Genomic DNA, 20,595 nt, shown 5'->3' on the forward strand with positions numbered 1-20,595 from the left:
GGCCACACTCCCCTGATGTAGCCAATCCTCCTGGAGCTTATAGTAGACCCTGTACTAAGAGCCCTGCAAGCTCTTAGAGGATTGGCTACATCAGGGGAGTGTGGCCTAATATGCAAAGGAGTTTCTGCTACAAAAAACTCCTGTCTATAAGAATATATTCTGTCAAGTGAACATAATGTTTGCATCAGGACCACTGTTGTGAGATATTGCTAATTATATCAGTTGTAGTAATGAAAATGAATCAAACCAGATGAGTTTATGTCTGTTTAGCAAATTCATACTTCAGTATTTGTAAAACAATGCCCAGTATCCACAGCCCAACTGAAGAACATTAGTACATTCTAAAAGCTGGCCACCACTTCCACTGTGTGCTTGAAAGAGGAATGGAGCTGATTGGCAGACCCTGGACATGACACAAAAATTACTTCTGAGCACCTTATCTTGTGCTGTTTGTGTAACATGTGTGAATGCTGTTGCTGCAGGACAGAAAGCAAAAGAGAGCCATTTGTAAACTGCATGAACATTCTAATCAACACGCATTTTATATTTGCATTATGTATGAAAAACAAAAATGAGTTTGTGTTAAAACTGTGATGGGTCTGTCTGTCTGTCTGTCTGTCTATCATCTATCTATCTATCTATCTATCTATCTATCTATCTATCTATCTATCTATCTATCTATCTATCTATCTATCTAATCCTTTTAAAAACACTGATTGAAAGAAAACTGGGTTGTTGCCGGCAGTAAAGCATATGTAAGACTATTAAACAAATTATTTCCAAAACCAGAGCTTGTTTCTTGAAAGTGCTCTTATGCTCACAAGGTAGGGTTGCAAATCCCCAGGTGGGGGCAGGGGATCCCCTGGTTTGGAGGCCCTCCCCCCGCTTCAGGGTCATCAGAAAGCAGGGGGAGGGGAGGGAAATGTCTGCTGGGAATTCTATTATTCCCTATGGAGATTTATTCCCATAGGAAATCATGGAGAATTGATCCACAGGTATCTGGGGCTCTGGGGGGGGCTGTTTTTTGGGGTAGAGGCACCAAATTTTCAATATAGCATCTAGTGCCTCTCCCCAAAATACCCCCCAAGTTTCAAAAAGATTGGACCAGGGGGTCCAATTGTATGAGCCCCCCCAAAAGGTGCCCCTATCCTTCATTATTTCCTATGGAAGGAAGGAATTGAAAAGGTGTGCCATCCCTTTAAATGTGATGGCCAGAACTCCCTTTGGAGTTCAATTATGCTTGTCACAGCCTTGATCTTGGCTCCACCCCTAATGTCTCCTGGCTCCACCCCAAAGTCTCCTGGCTCCACCCCCAAAGTCCCCAGATATTTCTTGAATTGGACTTGGCAACCCTATCACAAGGATACACGCTAGACTTGTAAAATGCAAGTAAAATATTTTCTTTCTCTGATTCTCCTGCCCAAAGAGTAAATATTACAGGAAAAGAAATCTGTCCAGTTTCTGGAATTATATTTGCTAAAAAAATTGATTTGATTGCTATGAATTACCTCTAATTAGGGTTGCCAGCTTCAACTCAGAAAATATCTGGGGATTTTGGGGGTGGAGCCAGGAGACTTTCCCATTCCCTAAAATAAATAAACAAAAGTATAACAGTGCAATTTCCCCGAATACAGTCTTCATTTCCTCACCCCCCCTAATAGAAGGGTGGGGGTGAAAAACTCCACTAAATGAGTGTGAACACACACTCACATAGCAGCCAAAATAAGCAGTTTGCAATTACACACATTTGTGATCTCATAGGGGCAATTTACTTGTGAGAGTTGCTGAATGTAACCATCTGCTGTATTTCAACCAACTTTTTCAGTCAAACAGCATGGGACAGCAGCTTAGGGCGTGAAGTTTTCCTCCAAATAAACAGAGGGACTGTGATGGCTTCTCTTTCTCACATGCTTCACAGACTCTGCATGCTCGTCCATGCAGCATTCCTTGTGCTGAGATTTAAAGGCACACACACCTTCCAAAATACAAGCAGTTTCCAAACTTCTTCTAAGTCTGCCAAGATGTAAAAGCATATGGTGACTGCTGAGGTGGGGTTTCCACCTGCTGGCCAGCAGGCTGGCAGTGGGAAGGAGCCCACAAAACTGGGGGATCCCCTGCTGGGACCTGGGGACTGGCAAGCCTACCTCTAATACAGCCTGCTGTGTCTCTAAAGGACAACCGGATTTTGTCATAATCTGAAAGGCTAAAATGAATTGATTTTACTAGGTATTATGTTCCCTTTCCCTGTATCCTTGAGACATCAATTTTAGAAAAGTAAAGCTGTATATATATTTACAATAAATTAATTTTGAGAAAACACAGTCTTTATAAAATCTTTATAATTGCCTTCTGAGAAATGTGCATCGTAAATCCCAGGCAGTAAAATGGTTCTGCAGACATTCAATGTGCACAGTTACACCAACCTATTTCTTCTAAGTCTGGATTTTGGCCAACAGACTGAAGAAACATAAAACTGTTACCAGGTCTCATTTTTCATAGCTTTCACTAGCCAGTCTCTCTCTTTATCATCATCATCAGAATCGCTCGCATCACTCGAATCTGCAGCAAGGAGACGGGAATAATTAATTTTTTTCTGCCGTGGCAACTTGGAATGGACAATCAAGAACAAGATTAGCCAGAGAACTAAAGTAATGGAGCACCCTCTGTAAAGCACTGCCAGGCCAAAATTGTTCAACACAAACCCTCCTGCAAAGCTGCCTAAACTGGCTCCAGATCCACAAGAGAGGCCTTGTAAGACAAGATGCAGAGACCTCTCTGTGCCAGGAGTGGCAATGTCATCTGTCAGCATGTTCACAGCCCACCACAAGGCCCCCTTGCTAAAGGCACAGAGGATCTGGATTGGCAGCACTGCCCAGGCATTCCACAGAAATGAGTAATAGAGCAGCTGTGAAGCCAGGCAACTTAAGCTCAGGGCAACCATGCCAGCACTCGTGAGTGACCTTAGTAACTTGCTTTTGAAGATGTAGAGCAGAATTTCAGCAATCAGTCCAATGGCTACCACAAGGCCCATGTTCAACTCACTGCTGCCTTGGTCTTGCATCTGCCAGAAAAGAAAATTTTCCACAGCTGATCCAATGGCCCCTGTGAGGAAGACAGTGACAGCACACAGGATGGTTTGGCCATCACTCCCAATAAGGTTCAAAGCTTTGCCAGTTTTATTGATATGTTCAGTTTTTGGGGACACAGGGATGGGGAAGAAGACACTGACCAGTAATGTTAACGTTATCAATAAGGCATAGCCATAGAAATGTACTGCAAACCGTGGGATATTTGTGCTCAAGAAGCAGCTCAGCTGATCCACAAATACTGCTACGCTGCAGACTGCCACAGATGCTCCCAAGTAACTCCAGATCCAAAGATTTTCATATTTGTCTGCAGCATCAACAAAATCAAGGTACTCATAGAGGCTGTCATCAACCATCCACCCAAGAGGTGCTGCCAAGAGCTCCCAAAGCATAACGGTACCTAGAACCATAAGAAAGACCTGGTGTTCCCTGTTTAAGAAATCGATACCTTGCAGCAGGTGAGAGCTTACATCCTGTGCTTTTCCCCATTGCCCTGATAAGTTTTTAAAAATGTAGGAAGTCTCTGTAAAAGGTACTGGGGCAGTGTGAAGTGCAGTTGTCTCTGAAGAGCTATTCTCCTCAAAACTCTCACTGATATTCATGATGCCATTTGTGGGGCTCCTGGTTGCCTTCACAGAGCCCTTCGCTGGAAGAGTCTTTAACGTTTGTTCCATTGTGGCAATCTCTTTCTCACTCAAAGAGCCATCAGTGAACTGCTGTTTATCAGTATTAATGTTGATGACTTGATTGTTTATCTCCGAAGAAATGTTTATAGAGGGTTTTTTTAAAAAAGACATACGTACTCCTGTGGGTATTTTGGTGGTCACCTTATCATCAGAGGCCATTCCAATTGATCCAGTAGACAGTATTTTGTTATCAGTGATGGATCTGAAATTTGCTGTACTAAGACTGTTTGTACTAATTTCAGGCTCCTGAGTTGCAGTCAGTAATTTTGCTGAGCGTTGGCTCACATTACAGTATTTATAGGCTACGCTGATGCTCACAGGCGGGACAAGAGTAAGAAGCAAACCTGCTCCAACTGAACACAACAGAGATCCAGTGATGAGAACTTTCCTTTTATTGTGGGTTTTTGCCTGGTAGGAGCACAGTGGGGCCCAAAGGGAAGTGATTAAGTGTTTCAACCCAATAATAATCCCAACTAGCGGTGCAGTCAGCCCCAGCTGCCGAAAGTACAGAGTTAAAAAGGGGACTGTACAGGCATTGCCTGCCCCATGAAGAAAATTGAAAAGGCTTGCAAGAGTTAGTGCTTTGTTCACATCACACTGGCTGTTTGTACTCATGGCTTCAGGTGGCTCCTAACAATGCCCTGCAAATTAATAAAGCAAATAATTGTCAGAATTGCATAAGTAATTTAGGAACAGCACATTATTTCATGCTATCACTGAAACATTGTGTCAACAAACAAAGAAATAATGTAACCAAAATCTGGAGGTAAAATGTTGCAGTGCTCAATGTTCAGTCACAAAAACACCCTGTACCAGATGCAAATTATAGAAAAATCTAAGTTTTGCGTCAAACAAATCTTTCTTTCCCTGATGGGTTTAGATAATTTGAGCTTTTCCAGATGATTAAGTTTTTTGTTCCAGATGATTAAGGAAGTTTTTTGTTTAAAAAGTAGCACTGTACTCACGTTTAGGGATGGAATTCTAGCAGAAGCTCCTTTACATATTAGGCCACACTCCCTGATGTAGTCAATCCTCCAAGAACTTACAAAAAAGAGGCTTGTAAACTCTTGGAGGATTGGCTACATCAGGGGTGTGTGGCCTAATATGCAAAGGAGCTCCTGCTAGAATTCCATCCCTTCTCATGCTAACCCTGATCCAGTACCAGCAACACAACCTTCCATTCTTGCATAATTAATATAAGGGGGGTAGCAATCTACCTCTTCTAAAAGAAGTTTTTTAAATCAAAAGGGATTTGAGCAGCCCATGTGTAAATTTGCAGCCTAAAACAGTTCTAGATTAATTGCCATTCTCCAGGTCGTAATGCGGATCAAAGCTATAAAAGCCTCTGTGAAATCCAGCCTCAAAAAAATTCAAAAATGCAAAGGTCTATGAAAATACACTTTTTCTCAGAAGAGTCCAACGCTCCAAGTTGAAGAATTTTCAATGCAGCTTGGCAAAAATTATATGTGTGACGAGGTCGTACTTGAGCCCTTGTTTCACTCACTCCAGCTTCAACGAGCTTCCAATCAATTTCTCTAACACATTTCAGACTGATAAGAGACTGATGCTTCAAAATTCATCCACAGTACTATGACAGTGTATGGATGAACTTTGAAGCATCAAGTCTCTTATCAGTTTGAAATATGTTAGAGAAATTGATTGGAAGTTCGTTGAAAAAGTTTGCATTTATTGCAATTTGAAAGTCTTTGGGAACGGGTGGAGCAGATCTTGCTATATGTTGAGTTTAAGGTTGATTCTATAACCTAATTCTTATAAGAAAATTTGTATTTTCATAGACCTTTACATTTTTGAATTTTTTTGAGGCTGGATTTCACAGAGGCTTTTATAGATTTGATTCCCAGTTCAACTTTCCTCATTTCTCTGTTTGATTGCTCATTCTCCAGGTGGTGGCTGGAAATCTCCTGGAATTACTACTCGTCTCCAGAACAAAGTTTGAGTCCAGTGGCACCGCTAAGACCAACAAAGTTTAACTTTCTGTGTGCATGCACACTTCTTCAGATACACATGAAAGCTTATACCCAGAATAAAACGTTGTTGGTCTTAAAAGTTCCATTGGACTCAAACTTTATTCTGCTGCTTCAGACCAACATGGCTACACACCTGGCTTGGTCTCCATGTGACAGAGATAGTTCCCCTGGAGAGAATCACATTTCCCAGAGGTTGTATTATTGCCATAAAAGCTATTTTTTTATGGAAAAATCTGGATTCTGTAGAACAATTTTGCTAACACTAAAAAAAATCTATAACCAATTAGGCTAGAACCTTACCAGCCTTAATATTTTATTTTGATTTGTGGATTTTTAAAGGGTTTTTTTTAAATTACCTCATATTTTAACAGGAAATTTCACTGGCTGTTTTGCTGTTGTTGTTGTTGCATATTTTCCCCTAGTTTTATCTGAAGATATCTGATTGTTTTTTTCAGAGCACGCAACACAATTTTAAATAAATGCATAATCATCATTATTATTAATTATAATTAAATAAAAGCCCAGACATGGAGGCAAATCTGAGAATTTTCATTTGTTGGATGTGGCCTATGCAAGATTGACTTGCACTGCCTCTGGTGTGCCACTGGCTGCTTCTGCTCTCCCCTGCACACTGCTGGCCCCTTCAGGCAAGAACCCCCCAGAAGGCCACTGACCTTTGAGTGAGACAGTTCTCTGCTGACAGATTCTCCTGGGGGCTTAACTGATCAGTAATGCCTATGAGGCCCGTAGCCAGAAAATTTTAGACTGGGGGGGCAGGGGATAAAATGTTAGGTGGAGGGTTGTGGGGCACAAAATGATATCACAAACTTTTAAAAATCTGGGCAGCCTGCTCTCCTGTTGAGCCATCACGGTGGTACTCCTAGAGCGTATGCATCAGTGTGTTTGTGAATGAGAATGCCGCGGGAGAGTGGGGAAGGTGGCAGGAGACCAAGAAAGCTGGCATGAGATTGGGGAAGGAGATGCCACGGCAGGAGAGTGCAGAAGGTGAGATGAGAGCAGAGAAGGCAGCAGGAGAGCGAGAAAGCTGCAAGAGAGCGGGGAAGGTGCCGCCATGGCACAAGAGTGGGGAATCATAGAGTTGGAAGGGACCTCCAAGGTCATCTAGTCCAACCCCCTGCACAATGCAGGAAACTCACAAATACCTCCCCCTAAATTCACAAGATCTTCATTGCTGTCAGATGGCCATCTAGCCTCAGTTTAAAAACCTCCAAGGAAGGAGAGCCCACCACATTCCGAGGAAGCCTGTTCCACGATGGCATGAGAGCAGGGAAGGCAGCACAAGATCGAGAAAGTGGTACGAGAGCAAGAAGGTGGCAGGAGAGTGGGGAAGGCATCATGAGAGGGCAGCAGCAGAGTGGGGAAGGCACCGTGGCAACAGCAGAGTGACAGCAGCAAGCAACGGTGGAGGGGCCAGAAAGGCAAGACAGGGGGAAGATTTGTGGGGCCTAGTCCCCCAACCTCCCCTCCCCATAACTACAGGCCTGTTGCCCCTCCTCAGGGCTGTTATAGGAAGTCCAGGACAGTCAGTCTCTCTCCCCGGCATCTCCAACTAAAAAGGGTCCAGGCAAGTAGGTGTGAAAAACCTCCACTTCAGACCCTGGAGAGCCACTGCCAGTCTGAGTAGACAATTCTGACTTTGATGGACCCAGGGTCTGATTCAGTATAAGGCAGCTTCATATGTTCATATATATTCCCCCGCCCACGAAAAACAACAGCTCGGCCGGAGTTTGCCCAGCCCTCCTTGTCACCACACCTGCTCTCCCGGCGGGTGAGCATGCAGCCACAGGGCAGAGATGGTGGCGGGCACCCTAGTGCTGAGCCTGCCTCTGAGGGGTACCACTGTTGCCAATCTTACGTGAGGGCTGTAGAAACTGATGGGGTGATTTCAAACCAGTCACAGACTTTCAGCCTAACCTGCCTTACGGGGTTGTTGTTCAGATCGAAGGGGGGAGAAGAAAATGATGTAAGCTGATGTAATTGCTGAGGACCAACAGAGATAGACTGTTGGTCTGAAAGGTATCACTAGGCCTCTGAGGCAGAACTCATTGGGGCACTCCTGATGATAGCTGCCAGTTCCAGGTTTGTGGGAAATCTCTGGAGATTCTGTGGTGAAGTTTGAGGAGGACAGAGGAGTTAGAAGAAGAAGAAGATATTGGATTTATATCCCGCCCTCCACTCCGAAGAGTCTCAGAGCGGCTCACAATCTCCTTTACCTTCCTCCCCCACAACAGACACCCTGTGAGGTGGGTGGGGCTGGAGAGGGCTCTCACAGCAGCTGCCCTTTCAAGGACAACCTCTGCCAGAGCTCTGACTGACCCAAGGCCATTCCAGCAGGTGCAAGTGGAGGAGTGTGGAATCAAGCCCGGTTCTCCCAGATAAGAGTCCGCACACTTAACCAGTACACCAAACTGGCTCAGGGCTTCAGAGTGGAGCCTGCCAGATCCAGGTCTAGCTGTGGAAGCTAACTGAGTGATTTCAAACTAGTCGCAGACTTCCAGCCTAACCTGCCTCACAATGCTGTTGTTTAGATCACATGGAGGGAGAGGAGAATCATAGAGAGGAGAATCATACAGACCATCCAGTCCAATCCCCTGCTTCATGCAGGATCAGCCTAAAGCATTTCCAACAATCATCCAGCCGCGTTTTGAAGACTGCCAATGAAGGGGAGCTCACCACCTTTCTAGCAGCTGGTTCCACCTCTGAACTACTCTGGTTGTAAAAAAAATTTCCCTAATATCCAGCCAGTACTTTTCTGCTTGTAATTTGAGTCCTTTGCTTTGGGTGTTTCTGCCAACTTTACCCTGCAGCAACATGAAACTGTTTCTGCCAACTTTACCCTGCAGTGACATGAAAATTTGCAAAGTTGATTTCTATAATGAACCATTCTTCTATGACGATTCCTGTGTACCATCTTAGAAAATTAGCTCCAGTCCAAATTGTGAGAAATTGACATCATTTTGACTTCAGGAGAATAAGAAAACATCCAAGATGAACACCGTGAACCAGGCCAGTACAGCAGAATTGAATCTAGGGTTATTTTTTAGAAACTAGTTATTTTTGATAAATATTCTTAATAGTTCTCTGGATAAGATATAGTACTATTGCAGGTGCCTTAAGCCTTAAAAAAACAGAGGAATAAGAATGCCAAAAACTTCCCCCATTTTGAATTGGAATCTTGCATTCCTAGTTTCAAAGCTAGTGCAGATCCTGACTCCAACTTTCATCTCACAGTGGTGCCATTTTTGCAGAGGATTTTTCACTCAGTTATGCGACTGTTGCAGCAGAGCCCTTCTCACTTAGAAACAGATAAAGAAGAAATATGAGAATGCTATCATGTAATCTGTGGCTGAAAAAAGGCCAGTTACTAAAAGGAAACCCTGAAGGGTTTCAATGGACACAAGGAAGTGATTTCTGTTCATAATTTTGAACTTGGATTTTCAGGGAACTTCAGAAGGAGAATGGCAGCTGAAAGGAATCCAAAAACCTTGCCTCATTAGCAGAAGTAGGGAGAGCAGCAGCACACATTATAAAAGTAGTCTGCAGGCAATTATTTGCAAAGAAGGTATAGATAGCTAGAAAAGAAGTTAAAGCCCGCACTACTGATTTCTCAGCAGAGAGAAGATGCTCAATTCCTTGGTGCCCCCCCCCCAAATCTGTGGGGACAGTGCTTAATTTCGATAATGATGCAATAGCAGTTGCAATTATGAAAAGAACAGCTGACTATGACCACTATGTAAGTGCCTTAAGAACATAAGAAGGCAATTTATTCTATACAGAAATCCAATCCCTGTCTTGTATGGAACCAAAAAAGTATTAAAGCAATCCAATATATGAAAGCACAATAAGGTACAGTCCCAACTTCCAATAGTCTCACTTCAATGATTTCTGATGCGCTAATACCCAACTTGATGTGCACTTCTGAGAAAAGTGGACTAAAGTGATGCGTTCTCCAGATGAGAAATGTTGTGTTTCGAGTGGCTCTTTTTCAAACCTGGTAGGCTGATGGTGGGCCCCGATCTCAGCTGTGCATTCTGTGTAGGAACCAATTCATGCAATCATGATGGATCAAGGACCCATGGTCCATCATGATTGCATGAATTGGATCCTGCATCAAGTTGGGCATTAGCACATCAGAAATCATTGAAGTGAGACTATTGGAAGTTGGAACTGTACCTTATTGTGCTTTCATATATTGGATTGCTGTAATACTTTTTTTGTTCTGACCACAAACCATACAAGACAAGGATTATAGAATAAATTGCCTTCCTATGTTCTTAAGGTACATGAGTGATACTAAGTGGTCACAGTCAGCAGCTCTTTTCACTTCCCATGCCTGTGCCCACATACTGGCTTCCCCCTTTTTCTTGTTGATCAACTCACGTCTTAATTTTGGGACTGCTGTCTCCTGCAAAATTGCAGATATCATCTTATTTTGATTGTTGTTACCATAGTGACATCTGAGCAGCAGCAATAACCATCCCCAACTCTGTTAAAATAATTACATTGATATGACTAGATATTGGGGGGAATAGAGTGGTTGCCATTAAGGACCTTGATTTCCTCCCTGTCTTGCACCCTCCACGCAAGGCACTGAATGCCTGAACTCGCACTTATTTTGCCCGATTAAAAGGGGGCAACTGCATTTCACAAACAGCGCAGAAATCTCTTGGGCAACTTCCCGCTTGGCCTATCCTGACGAAGCACAGGCCACGCCTCCCAAGTTTTCCTCCCTTTCCCTCGCACTTTGGGGGGTTGCCATGACGACCAGTGTCTCCGCCTGCCTGCCTCCCTCTCTCCCGCTCGTCCTCGCCCGCGCACAGGGATGCTCTTACCTGACGGGGGTTAAGCGGCTTCTTTCTCGCGGAGCTCGGGCTCGGCCTGCTGTCATGGAGAAACTCACTGCGCGTGCGTCGAAAGCACCTGTGTGTAGCGATAGCTCGAGATCGGCTAGGCCACGCCTCCTCGCACCTGCCAGCCTCGCAAGCTCCGGCCGCTGGAGCTCCGGGAACGACAATGGCCGGGATAGAGCACGCTGTTGCTGGGATACGGCGGGTGGGATCGGAACCGATGATGAATTCCCAGCGTCAGGCGCGAGAAAGCCCCCTTGAGCTCGGCCATCCCCACATACATTAGAGTCTCTTTCCTCGCTGTCAAATGTTTCTCTTCCTGTGGCAGAACCTTCCTTCCTGCCCTTAAAGTTGCTCATGATCATAAGAACATAAGAGAAGTTATGTTGGATCAGGCCAGTGGCCCATCCAGTCCAACACTCTGTGTCACACAGTGGCCAAAAAAATTATATATAGTTATACACACACACACACACATATATACACACTGTGGCTAATAGCCACTGATGGACCTCTGCTCCGTATTTTTATCTAACCTCTTGAAGCTGGCTATGCTTGTAGCTGCCACCACCTCCTGTGGCAGTGAATTCCACATGTTAATCACCCTTTGGGTGAAGAAGTACCTCCTTTTATCTGTTCTAACCCAACTGCTAAGCAATTTCGTCGAATGCCCACGAGTTCTTGTATTGTGAGAAAGGGAGAAAAGTACTTCTTTCTCTACTTTCTCCATCCCATGCATTATCTTGTCAACCTCTATCATGTCACCTGCAGTTGATGTTTCTCCAAGCTAAAGAGCCCCAAGTGTTTTAACCTTTCCTCATAGGGAAAGTGTTCCACCCCTTTAATCATTCTAGTTACCCTTTTCTGGACTTTTTCCAATGCTATAATATCCTTTTTGAGGTGCGGTGACCAGAATTGCACATAGTATTCCAAATGAGACCACACCATCGATTTATACAGGGGCATGATCTCGGAAAGTTGAGAATTATGTGTCCCACCTCCCCCACCCCCCCACCCCCAGCAATAAAGCTCATATCGCCTTCCGTTGACTGAGTCGAAGCCATATTGCCCTCAAATCTTTCCTTCCAAGAATCATTTCGGGACAGGGTAAAAGCCGGAACAGCCCAGAATGGGCATAAAACAACATAGACTGTCAAAAATCACTGGGATGCATCACAGACACTCGAGAACAATATTCTAGAAAAGAAAAAGTGGAACTCGCAAATCCTTATTACCCCGTTCCAGGCCAAAATGCTTCCGGAATACCCCAGAACAGGCCAGAACGGGCATCAAACAACCTGGGCTGCCACAAAAAACATTGCCATGCATCACAGACACTCAAGAATTGTATTCTAGAATGGAAGAAGCGGAACTCAGATGGCATCAAACAACCTAGCCTGCCTCAAAAAACACTGGCATATATCACAGACACTCGAGAATGGAAAAAGTGAAACTCACAGGTCCTTATGACCGTGTTCCAGGCCAAAATGCCTTTGGAACACCCCAGGACAGCCCAGAACGGGCATCAAGCAACCTGGGCTGCTACAAAAAACACTGGCATGCATCACAGACACTGAGAACTATATTCTAGAAGGGAAAAAGAGTAACTCACATGTCCTGATTGCCCCATTCCAGGCCAAAATGCCTCTGGAACACCTCGGAACGGGCATCAAGCAACCTGGGCTCCTACAAAAAACACTTTTATGCATCACAGACACTTGAGAACAATATTCTAGAATAGAAAAAGTGGAACTCACACGTCTTTATGACCCAGTTCTGGGCCAAAATGCCTCCAGAACACCCCAGAACAGTCTGGAACGGGCATCAAACAACCTGGACTGCCACAAAGAACACTGGCACATATCACAGACACTCGAGAACTATATTCCAGAACAGAAAAAGCGGCACTCAAGTGTACTTATTACCCCGTTTCGGGCCAACACCCCAGAACTGGCCAGAATGAGCATCAAACAACCTGGGCTGCCACAAAAAATGCTGGGATGCATCACAGACATTTGAGAACAATATTCTAGAATGGAAAAAGTGGAACTCACACGTCCTTATTACGCCAAAACGCCTCTGAAATATCTCGAAACAGCCCGGAACGGGAATCAAACAACCTGGGTTGCTACAAAAACACTTGGATGCATCACAGAAACTCAAGAACTATATTCTAGAACAAAAAAGCGGAACTCGCACATCCTTATTACCCTGTTCTGGGCCAAAATGCCTCTGGAACACCCCAGAACAGGCCGGAACGGGCATCAAACAACCTGGGCTGCCACAAAAAACATTGCCATGCATCACAGACACTCAAGAATTATATTCTAGAATGGGAGAAGCGGAACTCAGATGTCCTTATTACCCCATTCCAGGCCAAAAGGCCTCAGGAATACCCCAGAACGGGCTGGAATGGGCATCAAACAACCTGGGCTGGAATGGTCATCAAAAAACACTGTCATGCATCACAGACACTCAAGAACTACATTCTAGAAGGGAAAAAGCGGAACTCACATGTCCTTATTACCCTGTTTTGGGTCAAAAGGCCTCCAGAACACTCCGGAACAGTCCAGAACAGGCATCAAACAACCTGGGCTGCCACAAAGAACACCGGCATGCATCACAGGCACTCGAGAACTATATTCTAGAATGGAAAAAGCAGAACTCACACATCCTTATTACCCCATACCTGCTCCGGGCCAAAATGCCTCCAGAACACCCCAGAACAGGCCGGAACGGACATCAAAAGTCCTCAGGAATACCCTGGAACGGAACTTATGGGGGAGGGAAATGCTGAGCTGAGCTGCTTCTCATTACGGGAATAGGCTGGAACTTCTATTCGGGGTAGTGGAAGGCAAATTAATGCCTACTGCCTACTTTTCTCAGTCAGAGATTAGTCCAAGATATGCACAGAAAACTTTGAGGAGATTTACCTTGGCTAAAAGGGAGTCCCGGGGGGGGGGCTCCTTTGAGGCTTTGAGGGGTCTCCAGAGAAGAGTTGCATTTTCATCATCTGCAGAAGTTCTCAGAGTCATTTATTTGACATAAGCTCAACAGAATCCTAACCTTCTTGGACACTGCTAAACATCTAAAGCTACACAAGACCAGTGTGGATCTGGATAATTGGCAGAAAAGGTACAGATTACTATCTTTCATTCTGGGACTATTTACAGTTAAACAGAATAAATTCAGAAGGTGGGAAATGGAAATCAAGAAAGCCTGAAAGAAGAAGGGAGGAAGAGGTGAAATTTGGACTTTGTAAATTTAAAGTACAGTGCTAAAAAGTGGGAAGGAATTTATCGTCACAGACCTGCAGCATATACAATCAACACAGGAAGTACGTCAGGTATCGTGAGATCTCTTTACCAGTGAAAACCAGATTTGGTGGCAAGTAAAGCAGGAAGTAGCAGATGAAAAGCCTACTCTAGGACTATAATACCATAGAGAAACATCGGCAGCCATTGCAAGGAGGTCAAAATTAAAATAATATTTTAAAAGTGTTCGGGACATTAAAAATTGTTGAAAATAATTGAGGTGATGATAAGAAGATAAATACTATTGGACATATTGTTTATAATGGACTTTAGAAGCCTTTAAAAGAAAAAAGGAAAAAATTTTCAGAGAGAAGCAAAAAGTCGCGACCGCCATTTTGAAGGATTTAAAAAAATTAAAAATTAATATCTCGGTCTGGGAAGTTCTGAGGACGGCGAAATTAGGCTTGTTGTAAAAAGCAAGCTCTAATCTTTTGAACTTGATAGTCAAATTTGAAATCGGTGAGATCAAAATTTTCGGTGTTTTTAAATGTCAAAACACAAGCAAACCCGTACAAGGGCTACTTCATTGGAGAAAATGCAGGATCAATTAGAGGCAATGGAGGCCAGAATGATGAAAGGCATGAAAGATGATAACTGCATCTAAAAAAGAAATTATAGAAGAGATTAAAAAAGATATGGAAGATCTCAGAAATGAGACAGAGGAAACATCTAAGAAAGTGCAGGAGGTGGAAAGGAGAATTAAAGTACATGACTCCAGCTTGTTGAAAATACAAGCAAATGTGACAGTCCATGACTGCAAATTGATGGAGACTCAGATACGTCTGAGAAGAGTACCTGAAAAGGAAGATGGAGACTTGAAAGAATATATAATAAAAATAATTGCAGAATTTTAGAGGAAGATCTTGAAGAGACTAAAAATATGTATGATTATATGTATAGAGTGAATTCACTCTATGCAAAAAAAAATTACCAAGAGATGTTGTCATAAGATATATGACAAAAGAAATGGTGGGAAAGATCATGAACAAAAACTTTGAAAAGACATTGATTGTGAGGCAGCAGAGTAAGAATTTTGAAGGAGTTGCCAAGGCAAGTGATAAATGATAGAAGAACATATAAAAAACTGACAGAAAAATTACGGGGCAATGAAATGAGGTTTAGATGGATAATACCTGAAGGTCTGAGCTTTCAACTTCAGGGGAAAATAAATGCACAGGAACTGCATAGATTTTATGAAGAACATAAAGATTTTGCACCATGATGGATTACAAATTATTGTTTTGGAATGTAAATGGACTAAATTTACCACAAAAAAGAAGGGCAACGTTTCATTGGATTAAAATGCAAAATTGTAATATAGTTTGTTTACAAGACGTGCATATTAAACAAAAGGATTACAAATTTTTATGGAATAAACAATTGGGACTAGAATTTTATTCATTGGCTGAAAAGGGGAGTGATTTTTTTATATTAAACAAGAATTGGAGCCAAAATTAGTGTTTAAAGATAAAGATGGAAGATTTGTAGCAGTAGAAATAATCTTAAATGCAAAAAAAAATGTTGTTATTGGGACTGTATGCACCTAATGGTGCAAAGGATGCTTTTTTAAAAGACATTATACAACAATTTGATGAACTGACCTATGACCAAGTTTTGATAATGGGGGACTTTAACGGAACAATTAAGAATACATTGGATAGGTCTGGGGGGAAAAAAAATAATAACGAAGGAAAATTGCCAAAGTCTTTTTTTGAATTGGTCAAACAAGAAAATTTGGAGGATATATGGAGGAAATTTAACCCTGAAGTGCAGGACTATACCTTTTTTTCAGCAAGACATAAAACTTTCCAGAATTGATATGTTGTGGGGCACTAAAGATTTAGGTCTTATAACAAGGAAAATAGAGATTTTACCTAAAAGTGGGGCTGACCATAACCCAATAATGTGGATTACAAAATTGTCTAAGAAGTTGAGAAGATGGAGATTGAATGAAGATTTACTACAGAATAAACAAATAGTGACATACCTAGAAAATCACACTAAAGCTTTCTTTCAAATGAATGACAAAGAGGATATAGAATTTCAGACGGTCTGGGATGCCTATAAAGCAGTAATGAGAGGAATATTGATTACTTTGAATAATAAAGATAAGAAAGCAAAAGAAAAACAGTTGTTGGACATTCAAAATGAAATAAAGAAAAAAGAAGGGGAGTTGAGAAAAAGGCCAGGGGAAAAGAAAATTATAAGGGAAATTACAATACTACAAACACAAATGAGACATTTGTTAAATAAAGAATTGGAATGGAATCTGAAAAGATTGCAGCAGAAATCTTTTGAGGGAGCAAATAAACTTAAAAAGTATTTGGCTTGGCAACTAAAGAAAAAGAGATAAAATAAAATTATTAATAAAATTGTGGTAGATGGAAGAGAGGTGGTTAGCCGAGAGGGAATAAAAAGAATTGTTTAAGTATTATGCCAAGTTGTTTAAAGGTGTTAAAATAAAGAAAGAAAAGATGGATGAGTATTTACAAAAGATAAAAATAAAACCCTTAACAGAAAATATGTGAAAAGTTTTGAATGATCCAATTGAAAAAATAGAAATTGAAGCAGCAATTAACGCAATGAAAAAAGGAAAGGCACCTGGGCCAGATGGATATACAGCTAAATATTTTAAAACCTTTAAAGAGGAGTTAATACCGAAATTGCAGAAGTTGATGAACATGATAAGAATAAAAGGGAAAATACCAAACACATGAAAGGAAGCTGTTATTTCGTTGATTCCAAAGGAAGATAAAGATGTCACGAATGTAAAAAATTACAGACCAGTTTCGCTATTAAATAATGACTATAAAATATATACAAGAATCTTGGCAGAACAGCTTAAACAACATATGATAAATTTTATAAAGGAAGATCAAGCGGGGTTTCTTCCCAAAAAGCAAATAAGAGACAATATTAGAACTGTTGTAAATATTGTAGAATATTATGAAAGACATCCATAAAACGAAGTAGCATTATTCTTCGCAGATGCAGAGAAAGCATTTGACATTTGACAATTTAAACTGGGACTTAAAAATAAGGATTAAAAATAAAAGGATTTACTTACAAATACAGAGCATTTGCAGATGATATAATGTTTATAAATAAAAATCCTATACAAGTTACACCTTTGTTGTTAGCCAAAATACAAGAATATGGGGAGTTAGCGGGACTTTGGATTAACAAAGAAAAATCAAAATTTTTATGTAAAAATATGCTAACAAATAAGCAACAGGCCTTGCAGAGATTGACGGGTTGTGAGGTTACCTCCAAGGTAAAATATTTGGGTGTGGAGATAACAATGAAGTATATTGATTTGTTCAAAAATAACTATGAGAAGCTATGGTGTAAAATGGATGAAGATATGCTAAAATGGAATAAACTTAATTTGTCATTGCTGGGCAGAATAGCTGCAATTAAAATGAATATTCTACCAAAAATAATGTATTTGTTTCATATTATTCCGATTGTGAAAGACAGTAAACAATTTGATAAATGGCGAAGAAAAATTTCAGAATTTGTGTGGGCTGGGAAGAAAGCAAAGATTGAAATGAAAATTTTGACAGATGCAAAAGAGAGAGGTGGATTTCAATTACCAAATTTAAAATTATATCAGGAAGCAGTTTGTTTAGTGTGGATAAAAGAATGGATAATGTTGTTAAATAAAAAACTCTTAGCGTTGGAAGGTCATGGAAATAAATTTGGCTGGCACGCATATTTGTATTATGGAAAAAAGAAGATGGACAGTTTTTTCTCTCACCATTATATAAAAAATAATTTGTTAAATACATGGATGAAATATAAAAAATATGGAGATGAGAGAAGACCGTTATGGATAGTGCCAGCTGAAGTAATAAAAATAACGGCTGAGGTAGGTGAAGAAAAGTGGTTGTCATATAATCAATTATTAAAAATACAAGGTGGCAAAATAGAATTGAAAACTGCTGAAGAGCTGAATAATAAATATGATTGGTTCCAAATGCAACAAATAAAGAGTTTGGTGGATAATGATATCAAAACTGAAGGAATAAGAAAAGAACAAACAGAAATTATTATTATTATTATTATTATTATTATTATTATTATTATTATTATTATTATTATTATTATTACAAACAGAAATGGAAAAAGTTCTGCTGGGAGACAATGAAAAATTAATTTCAAAAATTTATAAATTACTTTTAAAATGGTCTATGGAGGATGCCCTATATGGCCGAGGACCTGCCTACCTTAGGGACAGTCTCTCCCTGTATGAACCCCAGAGAGCACTGAGGTCAGCAGGGAAGAACCTGCTGACTATCTCCGGGCCAAAAGAGGTAAGACTCCAGAGTACCCGTACTCGGGCTTTCTCTGTTATGGCTCCACAGCTGTGGAATCAGCTTCCAGAAGAAATGTGGGCCCTGCGGGACTTTGAACAGTTCCGCAGGGCCTGCAAGACCATCTTGTTCCAAACGGCCTTCACCAGCTGAAACTACTAAACTACCAAGTAAACTTGCCAGCGATTATAGCACTAAATGCATTAATTTTAATGGATTTTAATTAATTGTAGTTAAATGTTATTTATTGTACAATGTATGTATTGAGTTCTTGCTGTTAGCTGCCCTGAGCCGCTTTGGCGGGGAGGGCGGGATACAAATAAAATGTGACTGACTGACTGACTGACTGAAGTAGTGAAATCTCAAATGATCAAATGGGCAATTAACGTAAATAAAGAAATATAGATTGAAACTTGGGAATACTTGTGGAAGAATTCTATGAAGCTTTCGACATGTCATAGTATTAAAGAGAACTGTTTTAAAATGATGTATAGATGGTATATGACTCCGAAAAAATTGGCAAAGATGAACAAGATGAACAAGATGCCAGATAGATGTTGGAAATGTAAAAAACATGAAGGTTCTTTCTACCATATGTGGTGGACTTGTGAAAGAGCAAAAAAGTATTGGCAGATGATTCAACAAGAAATTTCTAAGATCTTGGGATATGAATTTTAAAAAGTTGCAGAGACTTTTCTGTTGGGATTACAAATGGAAAAATTTCCAAAAGAATATAGAACTATAATTTGGTACTTGCTTTCAACTGCTAGGACATTACATGCGCAGTTGTGGAAGCAAGAAAATATACCAGAAAAATGGGATTGGATTGTAAAAGTGATGACATGGAGTGAAATGGACAAATTAACAAGAATTTTAAGAGACTATGATTTAGAAGTTTTTGAGATGGAGTGGAAAAAGTTCAGAAGATATGTAGAAAAAGAGTGGAAAATAAAAGGACATTGGACAATTTTTGATAATGATTAAGTTTTAGAAAAAAGAAGAATATTTTTTGTTTTTATTAGTCTCCCTCGGAAATGGTGGGAAAACCTGTTTATCGGGTGGGGGAGGGGGGTCCTAGCCAGTCCTAGGGCATCTATAATAATAATAATAATAATAATAATAATAATAATAATAATAATAATAATAATAATAATAATAAAATTTTATTTATATCCCGCCCTCCCCGCCGGAGCAGGCTCAAGGCCGCTTACAGGGTGTTGCAAAAGCCATGTTAAACAATAAAACAATTATACATTTCTATACCATTTAAAATTTACCATTAAGTTTACATAATATAAAAGTCTAAAATCAATCTAAAATAATCTCATCTTATTGCTATCTCAATTGTTGATGTTAGTGATGGCATGGTGTTCATTTCAGGTTCCATCTTGGAAGGCTAGCCGGAAGAGGGCAGTTTTGCACGCCCTACGGAATTGGCTAATGGCCTGCACCTCTTCCGGCAGCTGGTTCCACCATTGGGGTGCTTTTATAGAGAAGGCCTGTTCTCTAGTTATTTTTAGTTTGGCCTCCTTTGGCCCAGGTACTTCCAGAAGGCTTTGTGAGCTGGATCGCAGTGCTCCCTGGGGAACATATGGAGAGAGGCGGTCCCTAAGGTAGACAGGTCCTCGGCCATATAGGGCTTTAAAGGTAATAACCAGCACCTTGTAACGAACTCGGTAAGTAACTGGCAGCCAATGCAGCTCCCGCAACCCAGCCCGCACATGTTCCCACCGAGGTAGGCCCAATAGCAGTCTGGCTGCTGCATTCTGCACTAGCTGCAGTTTCCGGGTTTGGCACAGGGCAGCCCCATGTAGAGGGCATTACAGTAGTCTAGCCTCGAGGAGACTGTTGCATGGATTACTGTTGCCAGGTCATTGCGCTCTAGGAAGGGAGCCAACTGCCTCGCCTGCCTAAGATGGAAAAAGGCGGATTTGGCAGTGGCTGCTATCTGGGCCTCCATTGTCAAGGAAGACTCCAGTAGCACTCCCAAGCTCTTGACCCTGCGCACTGGTATCAGTGACGCACCGTCAAAAGCTGGAAGGGAAATCCCTCCCTCTGGACCACCATGCCCTAGACAAAGGACCTTTGTCTTCGCTGGATTCAGTTTCAGCCCACTCGACCTGATCCAGTCTGCCACGGCTTGCAGCGCCCGGTCCAGATTTATAGGAACATTGGCAGCCCAGCCGTCCATCAATAGATAGAGCTGGGTGTCATCCGCGTACTGGTGACAACCCAGCCCATATCTCCGGGCAATCTGGGCAAGGGGGCGCATGTAGATGTTAAATAACATCAGGGAGAGAACTGCTCCCTGAGGCACCCCACAGTTGAGTGAGTGTC

The 20,595-nt window shown here is 41.5% G+C and overlaps 1 protein-coding gene across 1 annotated transcript; it reads right to left on the minus strand.

Moving 5' to 3' along the window:
- Nucleotides 1-2,306: 2,306 nt before the first annotated feature.
- MFSD6L (major facilitator superfamily domain containing 6 like) lies at nucleotides 2,307-10,679 on the minus strand. Its single transcript, XM_060253123.1, has 2 exons — nucleotides 10,614-10,679; nucleotides 2,307-4,413 (listed from the first exon to the last, which is right to left on the minus strand). Exon 2 carries the CDS (start codon nucleotides 4,385-4,387, stop codon nucleotides 2,477-2,479), a length of 1,911 nt encoding a protein of 636 aa, XP_060109106.1. The 5' UTR covers nucleotides 4,388-4,413; nucleotides 10,614-10,679; the 3' UTR covers nucleotides 2,307-2,476.
- Between the last annotated feature and the right edge of the window lie 9,916 nt (nucleotides 10,680-20,595).

This window comes from Heteronotia binoei, chromosome 13 (assembly GCF_032191835.1).
Source record: "Heteronotia binoei isolate CCM8104 ecotype False Entrance Well chromosome 13, APGP_CSIRO_Hbin_v1, whole genome shotgun sequence".
Lineage (NCBI taxonomy): Eukaryota > Metazoa > Chordata > Lepidosauria > Squamata > Gekkonidae > Heteronotia > Heteronotia binoei.